This window comes from Ctenopharyngodon idella, chromosome 5 (genome assembly GCF_019924925.1).
Source record: "Ctenopharyngodon idella isolate HZGC_01 chromosome 5, HZGC01, whole genome shotgun sequence".
In the NCBI taxonomy this organism is placed as follows: domain Eukaryota; kingdom Metazoa; phylum Chordata; class Actinopteri; order Cypriniformes; family Xenocyprididae; genus Ctenopharyngodon; species Ctenopharyngodon idella.
The window spans coordinates 24,366,452-24,385,744 of NC_067224.1; the positions used below are offsets into that span (position 1 = coordinate 24,366,452).

The window sequence follows — 19,293 nt, forward strand, 5'->3', positions numbered from 1 at the left end:
ATCGGATCTGGACTTACAGTCTGAAACTCCTAAGCTGCTGCTGTGTGTGTCAGAAGATGCTCTGAGGTTGGTGTGAGGCAGCTCAAACCGGTCTGGGCTTTTGTGAAGTGTTATCACAACTAAATATGTGCCACCACTCCACATAAAACTAATGAGTCTCCGAGTTCACAGAGATGGAGCATCAAAAAAAAAAAAAAAAAGGGACAGACTATCCCCTTTGTTGTTGGGGTCACAGATCAGGGTTAGACAATAAGTTCTAAAAAAAATAATTAAATCTTTATTTTATAAATATATAAAGCATCAATATACAAGCATACAATATAAATCACAGTTGATATTGAATGGTTCAAAAGAGAGATTTGACTTAAAATACATATACCATCCTCAGGGTGTTACGTGGGTCAAACACATGCATATGAACATGCATAAACATACACATGCTCGCTGATTCTTTGAGTCACTGCTGACTGTTTGTCCCTGCTAGCAGTGTGCTCTATTTCAGTAATCACCACCCATCCAGAAACAATGGCATCTTTCAGCCATTTCAGATTCAGATGTGCTACACTTACAGAGCTACTGTCATCAAGAATTATCTGGAGTTGGTGTTTGATTATGGTTGGTGAAGTAGACAAGCAAAGGTTTTCTTTATTGTCTCTCTTGTATTGCACAACAAAGGACTGTTATTCTTCTTTTTGAATAGTTTGCACTCAATATGGCGATGCAGAGCCAGCTTTTCCGGATCAATAATGATTACACTTTTTTTGTGCTTAATTAAGCCTGTAACTGCAATAATGCAACCCTGATCTGTGACGGCACTAGATTAATCTGTCTGTGCTAGTGCATCAATGAAGACCTGAGGAAGGAAGACTCCATTTAGGACAAACCGTCTCCGAATATCCTGAAGGTCTGTAGATAAACTCAAAGGGTCAAGTAGGGGTTGTATGGAATCACACTTCTTGAGCAGCTGGAGTAGTATAATTGCCCTAGTGAACAGGCCATAAAGAGCGCAATGGAAACGGGGATCTATTAGCAAACTCAGCCAATCAGGATTCAGGACATTGCCTAGACAACAAATGAGAGACATAATGACATAAATAACGTGCGTAAATGTACAACAACGACTACATACAAACCATTAATAAATATTACAGATCATATCAAAGGTTTTGGATTGAATTATAAAGGAGCATAAGGAAGTTCATTATTGAAAATTAATGTAACAACAAGGAAAAACAACAATTATGGAGATCTGGTAAATCTTACACACCTAATTGAAGTTGCATACAAATTGTGAGATTCTCTTTGACAATGGCTGCACTGTTTCGGGCCCAGTGCTCAAGGTTCTTGGTGAGAGTGGAGGATTCTGGGTAATGTTTAACTAGATGCAATAGGTACGGCAACAGGCACTCTGAGATCACAGATGGCTCTGCAAACACATTTGCTTCATCGCGCTCATACAGACTGCGCCATCTGACCAACAGAAAACACAAAAATAATGTAAGAGACAGAGGAAAACAGGAAGTTCGTATGCATTTCCTTTTCTAAAGCCAGGCAAAATATAATTAAAGATATAAAGATTAAAACCTATGTAAGATTTTTTACAAGCAACACTATAGTTTAAAAGTTTGGGGTCAGTAAGATATTTTTAATGTTGAAAGAAGTTGAGGTTTTTTTGTTGTTGTTGTTATAAGAAATACCTTATGCTCACTAAGGCTGCATTTATTTGATCACAAATACAATAAAGTTGTGAAATATCATAAATTAAATTTTTCTATTTTAATATATTTTAAGATGTAATTTATTCCCGTGATGGAAAAGCTGAATTGTCAGCATCATTACTCCAGTCTTCAGTGTCACATGATCCTTCAGAAATCATTCCAGTATGCTGATTTGGTGCTCAAGAAACATTTCTTATTATTATCACTGTTGAAAACAGTTGTGTTGCTTAATATTTTTGAGGAAGCTGTGATACTTTGATGATATTCTTTTATGAATGGAAAATTCAACATAATTTATTAGAAATAGAAATATTGTAACAATGAAAAAGTCTTTACTGTCACTTTTGATCAATTATATGCATCTTTGTTGAATAAAAGTAATAATTTCTGTCAAAAAAGTTGATAGTGTATATTTAATAAAAACCCAAACTGAATGTGGTCTGAAAACAAGAAATAAAACAATGACAACAATAAAAATACAACAATATACACAAAAAAACAATAATGACTGTCCTAAATATTGATCATTTCTGTATGTGGGTTGACATACTGTGTCTCTTTGGACTCCTTCAGCAAAACATTCAGATCACAGTCAGGTAAGTGGCACATTAAGGCCTCCAAAGCACCACTTGCATCCCAGAATTTTTCCAAGAGCAGGTCCAGCAGTGAGTGCAGAGCCTGGTTCACCTGCATGTAGAAGCATCTCTGAGGAGCGTCTGGTCGTCGAGAACAGCAGACCAGAGAGGCAAAGACGGCTGCCTTTGCTCTTACCTGTGGACTCTCATCCTGAAGCAGGTAGATACCGGTGTTGATCAAGCTTCAAAATACAAAGGGATGAAAATATCAAATAATAAACCGCAAACATCTCTAAAACCAAAAGCCTGGTCTGTTTTGAGTATTAAATGAAGCTTAAAAGCAACCAGATGCAGAAACCTGAGTTGCAAAGAATCTGCTAATCTATGTCAATCAGATAGAAATATAACTTACGTCTAACTTACTCCCCAAACTGGAGTTATGAAAGCACACCTCTTTATTATACCTGGTACTGAGCTCTTTGAGCACAAGGCTGTCTGTCAGGCTCCTGGTCACCACGGAGACGCCACACAGACACAGAGCCTGAGCACAGGATATTCTGAGTGCCTCAGGAGCTTCAGGGCATCTGTGCTTCTCTAATAACTTACACCAGCGCTGGAGCAAAGACAAGTCCACACTGAGAGAGAATGAGAGAGAGAAGGGCAGGCAAACAAAGTAAAGCCATTAGCCATCTGTAAAGTCTTATTGCTTTCTCAGAAACATCAGTAAGTTGACATAAAAGGGAACACACAACTTTATCTATTTAGAAATGTATCTATATCCCTTCTGAAACATTGCCAACACCCACTTTTTAAAGCCATACACTACCATTCAAAAGTTTGAGTCAGTAAATTTTTTTCACATATATGAATTTACTTGTTCAGCAAGGATTCATTAAAATGTTCAAAAGTGACAGTAAGGACCTTAACACTGGTACAAAAGATTTCTGTTTTAAAAATGCTGTTCATTTAAACTTTCTATTCGTCAAAAAATCCTTAAAAAAAAAAAAAAAAAAAAAAAAAAAAAAAGTATCAGGGTTTCCACAAAAATATGAAGCTGCACAACCGTTTTCCACTGTGATTGTGATAAGAAATTTTTCTTGAGGACCAAATTAGCATTAAATTGTTTGTACTGTATTTTTAATCAAATAAATGCAGTCTTGGTGAGCATAAGACAGTAGTGTATACCAATGGTAATGCTTCTTTTTCAAACCTATTGCTTTTTGCTATTATTGCTGTAACCTTTATTATCAACATTAATTTGTGTGTTAACTATTGGCAGGACTTTAGAAAGACTGCATTACCTACAAGAGTAGCCTAAAATAATGTTTAAATAGTTATTTGTTTATTAGTCAACATTTATTAGTCCCCTGCCAAACAAGAAAGAAGTTTCATAGGCAAAGTAAGTTATTACATTTTGATGAAAAATTACGAAGATAAATATTTTTTTCTTTGAAATAACATGGTGAATCATGCTCAGTAAGAGCAGAAATATGGTATGGAAAGTAAATTGGATCAATTTGGATTTACTGTTGACTTTGACAAAAATACTGAAAGGAAAACAAACATAAAAAACATCAAGAATATCGAATAACATCAAGCTAAACATATTAACATTAGGGTGCATGACATGTGAGTGTACCTCTGGGAGAGGAGCAGGCTGACTGCACACAGAGCTGTGGAGATCAGCACAGGTCCTCCTCTATCTGACTCCAGATCAGTAAATAGAACCTCCACACACTCCTGCAGCCACGTCTCCTCAAACCTTGGAGGACAGGGAGGGGGCAGGGCACAACTCTCTTCCTCTGGGGTCATAACCTCAACTAATGTGGTCAAGAATGCTCCCCTGTACTCCACGTTCTGGTCCAACAGCGCCTTCTTCAGGTTGGCCTGCAGATAATGGATACTGTTATACAAGAGCACCCTTTCCTGACATTATTTATAAAAAAATAAATAAAAGGCACTAAAAGATTGTAGTATATTTCATCTCTCATGACATGTAGAGCAGCTCCATCAGGTGTGTAAGTTTGGTATTCCATTGACTTCACATGACAGCTGGGCGGAAATCCTGGCCAAGTCCAAACCCAGTCTGTTTTTAACGATTACTGAATACAATGACTAACACGCCCCCTTCACACAAGAAAAATGAGCTGTCTAATAAGATCTACAGCCTGATTTATCCCAGCATTTTAAACAGCTCTTGATTGTTTTAATTTCCTTCAGTTGTATCTAGCTGACAATTGGGACTGGCTACCAGCCAGTGATAGAAAAGGCCACATTAGCAGTAGGTTCAGGGGAAAAAAACATATTTAAATATAAATAATATAAATAAATAAAGACCGCTGACCTGTACGGTCCTACAGGCAATGCAACTAAACAACCCAAACTAACTGAAAGCAGGCAACACAGATTAAGTAAAATGACTTTCATCAACAGTCAGACAGAGCACAAATCAATTGAACAGATTGCAGGGGTTTGAAGACGCATTTATAAAAAGGTTAAAGGTTTTTAATTCGACATTTTAAATCGTGCTCACTGGCAGCAAGACATGATGCAGTGGCCAAAGATAGATGGATGTCTTTGGCCCCTGGACTATCTTGCTGATCAACAAAAAAAGGCGCAGATGGAATACAAGAGTGCCTTGTGAGTGAACAGGCCAAGTCTGCCTGCAATGCAAAATGGATTTCTGTGGACTTTAGGCCAGTGATAGGCTTATGTTACAATATATTGACTATATTGAATATATTGACTTTTTGTAAAAAAGCAAATATTGATACACACCTGCTTAAGGTCAGTAAGATTTTTTAAATGTTATTGAAATACTCACCAGGGCTGCATTTATTTGATACATATACAAATATAGTAAAAACAGTAATATTACAAAACATTATTTAAATTTTATTTAAAGGGTTAGTTCACCCAAAAAAATGAAAATTCTGTCATTAATTACTCACTCTCATGTTGTTCCACACCCGTAAGACCTTCACTCATCTTCAGTACACAAATGAAGATATTTCTGATAAAATCCGATGGCTCAGTGAGGCCTGCATCACCAGCACTCCCTTTTTCCAATGCACAGAAAGCTACTAAAACCATATTTAAGACAGTTCATGTGACTACAGTGGTTTAACCTTAATATTATAAAGCGACGAGAATACTTTGTGTGCCAAAAACACTAAATAACGACTTTATTCAACAATATCTAGTGATGGGCGATTTCAAAACTATGCTTCATGAAGCTTCGAAGCTTTACAAATCTTTTGTTTCGAATCAGTGGTTCAGAGTGCCAAAATCAAATGATTTAAGTAAACAAGGCTTCCTTGTGTCATAAGTGTTTTGAAATTGCAATGGTTCACCATTGGGGGGGCGCTCTGAACCACTGAATCGAAACAAAAGATTCATAAAGCTTCGAAGCTTCATGAAGCAGTGTTTTGAAATCACCCATCACTAGGTATTGTTGAATAAAGTCGCTATTTTGTTTTTTTGGCGCACAAAAAGTATTCTAGTTGCTTTATAATATTAATGTTGAACCTCTGTAGTCACATGAACTGTTTTAAATATGTTTTTAGTAGCTTTCAGGGCATTGAAAAAGGGAGTGTTATTGCTGGCAATGCAGGCCTTACTGAGCCATTGGATTTTATCAAAAATATCTTAATTTGTGTTCTGAAGATGAACAAAGGTCTTACAGGTGTGGAACAACATGAGAGTGAGTAATTAATGACAGAATTTTCATTTTTGGGTGAACTAACACTTTAAATTAAATGTCTCTATATTAATATATACTTTAAAATGTCATTTTTTCCTGATATGGAAAAAGCTGACTTTTCAGCATCATTACTCTATTCTTTAGTGTCACATGAGTCTTCTGTAACATTGAACAAATAAATTCTGTAACAAGTAACATTTCTTATTATTATCAATGTTCAAATAGTTGTGCTGCTTAATATTTTTGTGGAAACTGATGAATAGAACTGATTTGAAATGGAAATCTTTTGTATGTCTTTACTTTCACTTTTTAATCATTGAATTTCTTAAAAAAAAAAAAAGAAAAAAGAAAAAAAAGACCTCTAACTTTTGAACAGTAGTGTTAAGGCAATTAATTCCCACACGATAAAAAAGGCTGTATATTTGATCTCAGTGTTATTATTGTATCTTTGCAATAAAGTGTCATTCTACAATAATTACAACAAAATCAACTGACCATATAGAGAGGCAGTGCAGTAGTAAAACTGAAGTGTTATTGTAATACTAACCTGCATTGCTCTCTCAATAACCTCCTGGAGGTCTGTTCCTCTCCAACCATGCCCCTCTATAGCAGACTTGACCAATGAGAGCCTTACTACTGCGTTGCCATTGGCCAGACTCTGCCACACCTGACACGACCACTCAGGATCCCCACACAGAAAGTTCACTGCACTTTGGTGGAATGCAGCAGAGCCAACCTAAAAACAACACGTTACATTCACAATTAAGACTTACATTTCACTAGCTGTGTAGAACAGAACATGAAGCCCCACCTCTAGTACATTTGGACTCCTGTGGATCTCCTGCAGTAGTTGAGAGGACAGCTGAGTGAGGAAAGCACCAGAGCAGTGGCCTCTCACCAGCCTCACTATATCCACATATGCCATCCGCACCAGCGGGCATCGTTGCCTCAGAGATGCCAACCACAGTCTGGACTCAAACCTGGTCATAACCTCACTGACAGATGACCGACTGCTAAAAAAAAAAAAAAAACCTCAAATTACAATTTAATAATCACTGATTATGACTACTGCTTTTAATATTTATGTTCAGACTTTTGTGCATTCAGTAAGACAATAAACTAATCACAAACTAATGACAAAAAGTGTCAAAATATTAAGCTTACGGTGGCATTTCGTTCATGAGATATACTTTTTTACTCTTACATGTTAGTTTTCAGTGCCCTGGCCAGTATGGCTTCTATCTGAAGGAGTTGGCCATGCAGTCTGTTGTGACAGCACACAACGTCTTGTGATTCGGGCAGCTTTTCCACCAACTGCAGGACAGTTGCCAGATATTCACTTAGTGGTACCATAGCAACTAGGGCTCTTGATGACATCACTCGTACGCCATAGACTGGGCTGGCAGCTAGGAGGAATAGCGGAGGCAGGAATTCTGACAGAGCCCTGAGGAAAACACAAAGACACCAAGCAAATCAGAAAAACAAGGAGTGGATATGGATGGTTACTCAGGGGAAAAGGCATTTGCCAGATTTAAACATCCAAACTTTTGGGCAATATAATCTAATATATAATATAATATAATATAATCATATTCATGTATTTGGGTGTATGGATTGTTTGCATGACAGTGTCCATCGTACCGTGTCTGTTCCTCAGCACCAGGCTGTAGTTTGGCAAGCAGAGTGAGCACAGGGTAGAGGGAAGGATGTAGGAGAAGGGTGGCGTCATGTAGGTCTTTAGCTGCACTTTCCAGCGCCCCCAGGAGGAAGGGCTGTAGGGCTGGGTAGAGGTTAAAGAAAGAAGGAGAAGACATGCTGGAATGAGTGGACCTCTCTTGACCGGCTGGCTGTTGACCCAACATTCTGGTGCAGAGAGAACCTATGACAAGTTAAAAGTGAAGATGAGGTCAAAGGTCAACATGTGACTACTTGGCAATGGTCAAAATCATAGTAGGTGTGACTGGCTTATACTGTAGAGCTGCAGGGCTGCGTTCCTCATGGCCCAGCATGGCGAGCTAAGGAGTGTGAGTGACAGAATGGCCACCACAGGAGTGTATTGTAGAACAGCAACACCCAGACTGGAGCCCTTCACCAGTGCTTGAAGGGTGTGAACGGCACACACCTGTGAGAATCACGGAATGAGAGATATCTTTTAAGGACACTTACACTTTTTTTTTTAACATGCTTGATCCAGAATTATTGTAGATATACATGACTATTTAAAATTTGGTATCAGTATGATTTTATTTTTATTTTTATAAAGGAATTATTACTTTTATTTAGGAAAGATGCATTAAATTGATCAAAAGTGGCAGTAAATATTTTTACATTGTTACAAAAGATTTTGTTTTCAAATAAATGCTGTTCTTCTGATCTTTCTATTCATCAAAGAATCCTGAAAAAATCCACAAAAAAATATTAAACAGTACAACTGTTCTCAACATTGATAAGAAATGCTTCCTGACCACCAAGTCAGCATATTAGAATGATTTCTGAAGGATCATGTGACACTGAAGACTGGAGTAATCAGGGCTTGACGATAAGGACTTCCTGATGGCCTGGGCTGATCGGGCCAGTGCTGAATCGTCAGGAAAGTTTATAATTTGCACCTGTATTTAAGCCTTGCCAGTTTAAATATTCAAGTGCAAGAAAATGCAAAAGAGAACTAAGTTCGGTACTTGTGCGCTTTGTGAGAAGTTTTGTGTGCGTACACAAAGACCACAGAAACTGATTTGAGTTCTCTTTCATGTCTTCTTTCGGTTGAACGGACAAATTCTCACAAAATTATGTCAAAATACCCATCTTGGCAAGTATCCTAGCAAACAGTCGATTATGTCTTAAGTGAATGTAAACAATTTAGAAATAAAACGCATGTGTAACACTGTAATCTAACGATTGCTGTCTTTGTTTTCAATGTTAAACAACAAGGACAAAAAAGAAATAAAAAAATAAAAAAAAAATCACTCACTGGTCTTGACTGAATAACTTTTGTAACTTTAATAAGGATTAATCTATAATTAATTTGCAGTGTTAATTGATTTGATTACTCTATTCAATTTCTGTACCTGAAAACTACTGTTAGACCTACCTGAAAATCCTGAAGAGCACTGTTTATTTAATTTGTATGTTTGTTCTATTGTAGTTATTTGTGCTGTTGCTATTAATTATTCTTATTTTATTACTGACTGTTTACTTGTCTTTAATAATATTTGAGATTTATATCAGTTAGGCTAGTAGTTTTTGTTGTGGTATCAAAATTAGAATCAAGAATTGTGAAATGTCGCTGGTATCTGAAATTTGGTGTCATAACCTTATTTATTAATGTTGCATAGTCAAATACAAGGAAATCAGTAACTATTTAAATTTGTTTATTTATTAATTTTTTTGTGGTGAGGCCAGTGAAAATTTTGGCAGGGCAAGTAAAAATTTTTGAACCACTGGCCAGACTGGGCCAGTAGAAAAAAATCCTTGGCGTTAATGGCTGATGAAAATTCAGCTTTGCCATTATAGGAGTAGATTACATTTTAGAAAACAGTTCCTTTAAATTGTATTAATATTTCACAATATTAAATTTTATGTATATTTTTGATCAAATAAATGCAGGCTTGGGGAGCATAAGAGAATTCATTTGAAAACGTTCAAAAATCTTACCAGCACCAAGCTTTTGAACTGTAGTGTATTTAATGGCTCGATCACTGACTGTACCTGCGGTAAGTCGAGGGTTTGGTCCCAGTCCTGGGGCAGAGGTGCTTCAGCCGTTTTCAGAAGGGTGTTAATGGTGTGGGCCAAAAGGGGGCGAGATTTGCTAGAGTCCTCAGCAGCTAAGACACCTAAAATCAGCATGGGTAAACCGGCAGCACGCCGTGTCACTGATGTACTACGGGGCGCCTGGAGAACAGAAAGGCCCTAGAGGGAGAGAGAGAGAGAGTGTATTCTTTGACTTTTGTGTCCTTTCAGTCTACCTTTGATAAAATAGAGTAAAATCAAGTAAAATAAAATATTTCATGGCCACTTAAATAAATACAAGTGTGCAATATAATAATCTTATAATAATTTATATAATTAACAAAACAATATATACCAATGAATAATACATGATTTACTGATTTACAAATCTCATTCATTTTTACAAATCTCATGAATCCCTAGTTGAGAAAGAAGCCCTGACTCTATTCTACCTGTTGTAATATGATGGAAGGGATCTGCTTGATCTCTGGATCAGAGCTGCATAGGAGAGCCCTGCAGAATTTAGTGAAGCCAATACAGCAGCCCTCTACTGCCCCCTAATGGAAGATGAGAGAAAAAGACAGAACAAGTTCACAAACAGACATTACTGTGAAACAAAGTGTAGAAAAAAAGTGCTCTGGACATCAGTGTGAAAAGAGCAAATTGGACTTATTTATGCATGAATTGTGCTTACCCAGTGTCTACATTTCAGAATGATGTCTTTAAACACTTTGGAAGCCCTCCTGAGTTCATCCACAGTCAATGTCAGTTCTTCACAGTGAAGTGACAGGATTCTCTCCACCAGGGAGCCTAGAAAAATACCAATTTCCTAGCAGGAAAGTAGAAGATCACACAATATATCTTAGTTACACATAATAATATTTGTAAACCACAGCTCACACACACACACACAAAAAATGTTAAACTAAATGAAAATGGGAAATGTCTTGGCAACTAGCTGAAATTGCATTTAATTTTATATATATATATATATATTATATATATAAAATTATTAGTTCTCTTTGCATCATTTAGTTTCATCTCTAATAAAACAACATAAAATATTTACTTTTCCTTCTTTTTGGTCCACCTACAGTAAAAAATAATAATATAAAATATTCACAATAAAATAAAATATACAATAAAATGTTTACTTAATGTTTACTTAACAGGGACACAATACACACAATTACACAATACAATAGACACAATACTTTAAGATTTGCTTCTTTTTGCCCATAATTAATAAAATAATATGAAATAAAACAAAGGCTGATGTTCTGTAATTCTTGTAGACGATCTATCAGCTTTACCTTCAAGGAGACCCAGCAGCAGGTCAGCACCAGACTATGTTCCTCAGAGAGCAACACATTCTCCTCTCCATCCTCATCAAGTCCCCCCCTCTCAACACCACCCTGACCAATTAGAGAACTGATTGCATTCCCCATGTCACAGAACGATGGAGGCACATCTGTGACAAAAAGAAAAGTGTCTTCTGATGACAAAATCTCTTCAGGCATATTGTTTCATAACAACTTTCAGCGTACCTTTCTCCTCAGTGTCCTGGTCTCCATACAGCACACCTAACAGCAGTAGAGTAAGCTTTTCTAGTAAAGACACAATGTCTCCTGCAATACTCTGGGTTATTGACTCTGCTAGGACCCCTGGCACCTCCAGCAAGCCCCTCTGCAGAGCACTTACAATGCCTGAAGTGATAAAATACATTTTATCTGTGGATTATTCTTATTTCATCATATACTTTAGATATATTAGATGTGAAACTTCTGCTTAATGGTGATCAGATCTCTAAACTAAGCTGGTTTTATTTGCTTTTACCATGAATAGGTGTTGTGCGAGCTGCAAGCAACATGTCATTCCTGGCAGTGAGGTAATGGTGTTGTAGTTTGGTCAGAAGGAATGTAATCAGTTTAAGTGACTGTTTCTCCCCCTGTTCAAATGCACCATCCACCCTATGATACAGAAATGCACACACACAAACATAAAAAATATTCAAAGTAAAGCAAATGTTTTCTAGTTTCCACAAAAATATTATCATCACAGTTGAAAGCAGTTGTGCTGCTTAATAAGAATTTTTTAGTAATGATGCTGAAAATTCAGCTTTGCCATCACAGAAATAAATTACATTGTAAAATATATTAAAATAGAAAACAGTTATTTGAAATTGTAATAATATTTCATAATATTAGTGCTTTTACTGTATTTTTGAGCAAATAAATGCAGATTGGCAAGCACAACATACTTCTAAAAACATTTTAAAAAATCTTTCAGACACCAAACTTTTGAATGGCAGTATATGTGCATTCTCTCATAATAAAACAGAGATAAGAGATGTCTGCTCACTTCTGCAGGAGCAGTTTGATCATCAGTGCCCCCATCTGGGCCTCCTGGACCCGTGGGCTCTGGAGCAGCCGTTCTGCCCGGCTAAACAGCACAGCTGTGACATCATGAGGGAGAGATGGGGGGAAAAATCGGAGAAGTAGCTCCGCAGACAGCTCTCGGATCTACAGTACAGGGACAACATATCAGGCAACTACATTACATAACAGGACAACTGGGGCAAGGGTTGCAGCTGTGCAAAGTTTGGGGTCGTTAAGAGTTTTTAATGTTTTTTTAAAGTCTCTTATGTTCAACAAGGCTGTGATTTTTGTTTTAAAAAATACTGTAAAAAAAACCCAGTAATATTGTGAAAAATATTTTTTTATTTTAATATATTTTAAAATGTCATTTATTCCTGTGAAGACAAAGCTGAATTTTCAGCAGTCATTAATGCAGTCTTCGGTGTCACATGATCCTTAAAAAAACATTCTAATATGCTGATTTGGTTATAAGAAACATTTCTTTTTATCAATGTTGAAAACAGTTGCTTAATATTTTTGTGATTTTTTTTTCAGGATTATTTGATGAATAGAAAGTTCAAAAGAACAGCATTTAAATTGATTTGAAATAGAAAGATTTTGAAAGATCCATTATATGTATATTTACTTTACTATATGTCACTTTTTATAAGTTTAATGCACCCTACTGAATAAAAATATTAATTTCTTTAAAAAGAATCATATTGACCCCAAACTTTTGAATAGTAGTGTATATTCATTTAGTTTTACCTCATTGGTTGAATCCTCCAAACATCCAATCAGGACCAGCAGCTTTGACTTTGAGAAGAAATCCCACTTCCCCCTTTCTTTAGCCCAGTTTATAAGAGTAGACATATTGGCTGGGGAAAAAACAAAACAAAACAAAACTTATATCCATCCCTCATATCATTTCATCATATTATATCAGTTTGAAGTTAGAAATAATAGGTAAAGGATCAAGAATTCCACAATATGTATTCAAATGCACTTCAAAGGAAACCATGATACTACCATACATGCCCAAAAATATGATATTACCAGGGTACATTTTTTTGTAGGTGTTGTTTTATTACCAGGTGGTTGTCCCTTCTTTCTGTCTGGACTCCAGGTGTCAGTGCATGTTTCAAGCACTGCAGACAGCAGGAGCAAGACAGTCTTCTTCCTCTGGTAGCTGCTGTCAGGAGTCAAATAGACCAATGACAGCTGGGAGAGCCAGTCAACAAACTCTGAGAGGAAAAAAAAAAAAAAGCCACACAAATTCACTTCTGTTCTACTGATTAAAAGTGCACTACAATTTTTTATTTTTAAAATGTTTATACCTAAACAAAGGGAATAGTACTTCTGACAATTGTTTCAAAGTTATCTATTCTACATATGGGGGACCCTCCACATATGGTGGCGGCCATTTTGAGACCAGGTGTATACTACGGACTTGCAGGGATCATGACATAAGAAATACAAATTTTCTTCATCTTTTGTCATATAATAGTTCTTTGTACCACTAAAACATCTTGAGAGTTTCAAAGCTTACATTTTAAACAGAAAAACATCACATTTTAATTTTAAAATTTCTTACCAACTCCTTGTTTAAGCTCTGCATCCTCTTCCTCTGTGAGCCCTTTTTTACTATTATGACCCTTAATGCTTGCCATGCAACTATCTCTTATTCTCACCAAGAATTTCCTTATTGCTGCCTGAAGATGCTGACGGAACGGTGACGATTCGCTGTTGAGATTGAGCGGGATGAATTCTCTCAGAGTGGAATACTCCACTTGTGATGGGGCTTCTTTAGTCTTTGGACTGCAGCAGAGGAGGTTCAGAGCTGCAAGCCGGATGCTGTCATCCAAAGAGGAGAGGGCAAGACGGAGAGTCTTGAGAGCATGGGGGCTGTCTGCACCCCAGAGGGAATGTCCACTTGTGACCCGTTGGGCGCTCATGACACAGGCCCATGCATGAAGGTGACCGGGAGTCGTGGGATTCAGAGCTGACAGCAGACTGTTAAAAGCACCTGGAAACGCACGTAGTGTTGCTGGCAGAAGATGGCAAGAGGCATTATTTTGAAGTAGAGTTAATTCTGAAGTCAAAGCCTCCAGGATGACTGGTTGCCATCTCCGAGCCCATTGAATGGCTAAGTCTTGGTCGGTGGGCGGGGGTTCTTGGGATGCATTTATGAAAAGCTCACGTTTCTGCTCCTGAAGGAGGAATTTGTAGACTTCTGAGGCACATGGAGAAAGGTGATTGGTGGAGAGGCATTTTAGGATGTGAGAGGGAAGGGCTGGATAAAGCTCCAGAACCTTTTAAGTAGAGAAATTGCATTTCAGTAACATTCATTTATATTTTATACTGAACTGAGGCTAAGCCTCTCAGAAGGCTAAAAAAAAAAAAAAGAAAAAAAAAAAAGTTTATTTTCCAAATCATGTAGTACTTTTACTTTCATGTAGTAATTTTATATAAATTAAATTTATTATAATTTATAATATATAACACTTTAAATATGGAATGTGTAATTCATATAATTTATTTTATGTATAATTTTATTTTTATTAAACATAAAAATATAAAATTATATATTCTTTAAAATATTCTGAAAAAAATTCATAAAAATACATTACATTCATAAAGAATATATATAACATACAATATTGTTATATGTAATATAATATTAATATAATATATAATATTGTATTTTATTATTAATAATAAATTATAATAATAAACCCTCTGGTGCTGCTTGCATTGTGGTAAAAAATGATCGTTTTTTTTCCCAATGAAATGAATGTACTATATTTTATTTTAGTCATTTTTATTCAATATTTTGTATTTTTAGGGGATTCATATTTAATATTTTGTGATTTTATGTCACTAAATTATATTTATTGAACAGTCATGATCCATTTATTACCTGTTAATCAATTTTTGAGTTTAGACCTGAAAATGAAATTAAAGTTAAGTGTGAAGTTGAAGTTAAATTAAGTTAAAAAAGGGAAACTCAAAAAAGTTATAGAAGTTTATTATTATGACAAATGCATAAAAATAGCATTTTTTTTTTCAATTTTATATGAAATATATTTTTTTCCAAAACATGTTTTACTCTAAAACTGTGAGAAAATCAAAGCTATAAATTTAAACAAGTTGTGTTCCAAATTTGAGGTTGATGTAAGCTTTCAGTAAGATTTTGTTTGGATGCAGTACCAAATGTTTCCACTAGATGAAATTCACTTCCCATTAGTTTCCAATGCTGTCATTTTTAACCACGAGGAGTACAAGTGTGACCATTTTTTTCAGGACCATTTAAACTTTTCGTGTTCACATAGCAAGTGCCAAAAAAATTGAATAAAGTACAAAATTCTAAAAAAACAAAATGTGAACTGCACCAGAGGGTTAAACAAAAATAGGGTAGAATGTTAAGTTCTTCTTACCTTGTCTGTTCCTGTGTATGGTAAAATTGCAGTAAGTGGTAAATACTTTGCTTTGGATTCCCAAGGCAGTTCTGATATCCTGTTCAATAACTCCACATAAAGTCTTTTCTCTGCGTTCCCAAAGTGCAAACAATCCTTCTCATATATCTCCATAAAGAGACAGAAAGCACTACGTGCCACATCTGCAACACCATCCAACTACAATTAAAATAAAGAAGAAAAGACCAGCTGAATGGATGTTTTCTGTTATGGCTGATTTTTTCGTTTATTATAGATTTTAAATGTTTTGAAGAAAATATGAGTGGTTCTTGCCCGTGCTAAACTGCTAGGGTGTTCTGAGTGGTTTTAACACATGGCCCTAGTAAAAAGAGCCCATCTAACACCATACTTAGTGTTAGTGGTTTGTTCAAACCCATTTACATTAAAATAATGAATATTCTGTTTTTAATAGTACGCAAAAGGCTTACCGGGCTCTCTGCATTGCTCCAGATGATTTGTGTAAGTTGCTGTTGGAGGTCTGAATCTAAAGGAGCACCAGTAACTTCCCAAACCTCACTGAGACACTCTTTCAGCCTCTTCAGCCAGATAGTAAAAACTACAAAACACATATGGATACAACCAATGACTTTTGTCACTGCAGTCATGCACAGACCCAGCAATCTGTAGAACGACGCATGATGATAGAGAGCTTGTACCTTGAAAAACATAGTAATGACAGTCAAGCTTTTCTTCACAAAGTGCTGAGATGGAGGGGAACAACCCATTCAAGAGAAGACAAGTCTGATAAAACAAAAGAAAGAGTAAGTAATTATATGTTCCACTTTGGATCATTCTTGGTGAAAGCAGTGTATGTATTTTCGTACCCCCTGGTTGCCATGGTGACTGACGAGAATGTCATTTCTGCAGCAAGTTAACAACCCCCTGCATACAGCCAGTCTGTCCACTCCATCTTGACGTGTGGGACGGCAGTCCACCTGTAGCTCACCTACTGTCAATCTCCATGGTTCTGAGATGCACAAAATTCACATATTATCAGAAATAAAAAACAAAGCAAACCAGTATATTGATAGTGAAGACATTTACAGTATAATGTTACAAAAGATAGACAAATATTTTAAATAAAAGCTTTCTATTCATACAAAAATTCTGGAAAAAAAAGTTTCTGCCAAAATATTTTGCAAGACAAATGTTTTCAACATTGATAATAACAAGAAATGTTTCCTGAGCACCAAATCAGTGTCACATGATCCTTTAGAAATGAGGATCATGTGACACTGAAGACAGGAGTAATAATGCAGAAAATTCAGCTTTGCCATCACAGGAACAAATTATGTTTTAAAATATATTACAATAGAAAACATTATTTTAAATTGTAATAATATTACACAAAATTACTATTTTAACTATATTTTTGGTAAAATAGCATACCTCTTTCAAAAACATTTTAAAATCTTAATTTTAATGAACCAAAGTTTTAGCATTTAACAGTCTTTTTGAAGAATGTAATATGCCTTTAAGTGCAATCAAGTGCTGTAGTTTACCCGTGTTGGTGATTTGCAGCAGACTCCAGGCAGCTGATTCTGCACACTGACTCTCTGACGGCGTGGTGAGCAGCATTGCAACCGCAGTGCCAGCCAATAATCGTGTATCTCTGCTGGAAGCCTGAGAAACACCATTAAATGACACAGAATAAGACTGCTAGACAAAATAAATTCAGTTTTAGTTTTTCCAAAAATATAGTTGAGACCACAAGCACAAACCTCTCCTAAGATAATGTCCATCAAGAACTCCAAAATCTCTCTCACACTCATATTTACACTATCCTTACTGTAGACCAACAGGGCCACCTGCCCTGGCAGCAGCTGAAACACCTGCAAACAAACCTGAGAACAACACAACAGGTCATACAAGTATCCAGATCCACATCAACTTGCTTAATTAAAGGGACAGTTCACCCAAAAATGAAAATTCTGTTATCATTTACTCTTACTATTACATTTAAGTTGCTCCAAACCTGTATAAATGTATTTGTTGTGCTGTACACAAAGGAAGATATTTTGAAGAAAGTTTGTAACCAGGCCACTTTGGGGCACCATTGACTTCCATAGTAGGAAAAAAAAATACTATGGAAGTCAATGGTGCCCCAGAACTGCTTAGTTTCCTACATTTTTCAAAATATTTTTCTTTGTGTTCAACAGAACGAAGAAATTTATACAGGTTTGGAACAACCTGAGGGTGAGTAAATGATGACAGAATTTTCATTTTTGGGTGAACTAACCCTTTAATTCAGTAAAGCTTCAAAAAGGTGAGTGTTACAGCAACTAGATTTCCACCTTGACAGTTTGGTAGCACAACGGTCCATTTCTGGCTTCTTCATCTGACATAACAACAGGAATCAGCTCAGTGACTTTACTAAGCAGGGTGGTGCATTCTGTCTTCAGAACCTCTCGTCCCATAGTGCTGTCCTCCAAAAACATGCAGGCTTTCATGGGACACACACCACAAATATTAGAACACAACCAAAATGACTATATAAAAAGCTCAGCAAAACAGAAGTGAACTAAAGCACACTCTACCTATCTGAAGATCTTTTAATGTAAACACCTGAAAAAAAAAAAAAAAAAGAGAAGGGTTTATCGATCAAAATGAGTTGCTTTAATGTTTGTTATTATGTATACATTATACCTGTTTTTGGTGCAAAAGCTTCAGCAGGTATTGTGTGACTACTTCAAAGACAATGGAGTAGTTTATTTCAGCCAAGACCTGCAGAATCTGTAAAACAGAGTTAAGTAAGTGTTGTTTTAAGGGAAACCAACAAACAGGAATAAAAAATATGTCATGTTAAAGTGAAGGTGGAAATTACTTGGTCTAATTTGCGACAGACAGATGAAACGGTCACCGCCTCTAACTGTAAGGCCAGAAGAAGCTGGACAAGCTGGTAAAGAGCAGCAGACTGTAAGGAATTAAGTGCTTCTTCTGGGATCTTCTGTAGGATCTGTGAAGCCTCCTCCAGTGATCGCTCTCTGCTTCGTTTGCCTGTACTCCTGCCAATAAAAATACTATCTCTCATCATACACTGCGCATTACAATAAAATATGAGTGTTTCTTTAACTATGTGATCTTTATGCATTGTGTAATGACATCTAGAACATTATTGTCTTGCTAAAGCTAATTTTTTCACAATAGTGTTGCTTATAATAATATTGATAGTAATATCAAATCAAAGGGCGCGCGCGCGCGCACACACACACACACACACACATATATATATATATTTACAAAATAATATATTATTATTTACTTAAGTAAAATAATATGACAAAATTGCAACTTGGAATAAAATCTAGTACAGTGAAATTCAAAGCAGGTTTAAAGAGCCACTCATTCCAAATCAAATTAAAATAATCAAATGTAACAACAAAGCAGCACAGTAATAAGTGAAAGTGAAACAGTACTTATTAATTAGTAAAATGTTACTAAATGTATTATCTCTCTACACAATAGCTCCCTACTTGGCATTTTCTGTGAGCTTCTGCAAGAAAACCCTTAGCGTGTCTTTGACATCAGATGATATTTGATCCTCTAAAACGATAGATTTCATAACTGCATCAGCTTGCCCCGAAGAAAAGTTTATAATCGTCATTGTTGCGAATTTAAGATTTGTCAACTCAAAACGTTGTGCACAGCTCCATGTGTGAACCACTGATCAATCTCATTCTACAGTGAGATACAGGGTCAGCTGCATGACTAGCGCACGCCTGCGCCCCCTATCTGCAC

At 36.2% G+C, this 19,293-nt stretch overlaps 1 protein-coding gene across 2 annotated transcripts; it reads right to left on the reverse strand.

Annotated features, from left to right (window-relative positions):
* Nucleotides 1–254: 254 nt before the first annotated feature.
* Nucleotides 255–19,287, reverse strand: si:ch211-225b11.4 (thyroid adenoma-associated protein homolog). Of its 2 annotated transcripts, XM_051895700.1 has the most exons (32): nt 19,029–19,287; nt 18,380–18,560; nt 18,202–18,288; nt 18,093–18,120; nt 17,850–17,998; nt 17,277–17,399; nt 17,058–17,178; nt 16,380–16,522; nt 16,212–16,296; nt 15,984–16,111; nt 15,517–15,714; nt 13,674–14,391; nt 13,171–13,323; nt 12,848–12,957; nt 12,084–12,244; nt 11,559–11,692; nt 11,270–11,428; nt 11,036–11,193; nt 10,417–10,551; nt 10,175–10,279; nt 9,702–9,902; nt 7,968–8,118; nt 7,638–7,875; nt 7,201–7,440; nt 6,808–7,009; nt 6,544–6,732; nt 3,933–4,180; nt 2,758–2,928; nt 2,490–2,535; nt 2,269–2,405; nt 1,268–1,470; nt 255–1,062 (listed from the first exon to the last, which is right to left on the reverse strand). In XM_051895700.1, exons 1-32 carry the CDS (start codon nt 19,157–19,159, stop codon nt 821–823), a joined length of 5,475 nt encoding a protein of 1,824 aa, XP_051751660.1. In that variant the 5' UTR covers nt 19,160–19,287; the 3' UTR covers nt 255–820. The 2 variants fall into 2 exon arrangements, with proteins under 2 accessions (XP_051751660.1, XP_051751659.1); XM_051895699.1 differs by having other exon boundaries at nt 2,269–2,535.
* Between the last annotated feature and the right edge of the window lie 6 nt (nt 19,288–19,293).

What these genes read in the sequence shown, in the direction of transcription:
- si:ch211-225b11.4 (XM_051895699.1), bottom strand. Translation starts at nt 19,159, where the DNA reads ATGACGATTATAAACTTTTCTTCGGGGCAAGCTGATGCAGTTATGAAA. An exon ending in ATTAAAAGATCTTCAGATAG is followed by an intron (nt 17,999 to 18,092) that starts GTAGAGTGTGCT and finishes GTCCCATGAAAG; the next exon opens with CCTGCATGTTTTTGGAGGAC. An exon ending in GGTGCTGAGGAACAGACACG is followed by an intron (nt 7,441 to 7,637) that starts GTACGATGGACA and finishes TGTTTTCCTCAG; the next exon opens with GGCTCTGTCAGAATTCCTGC.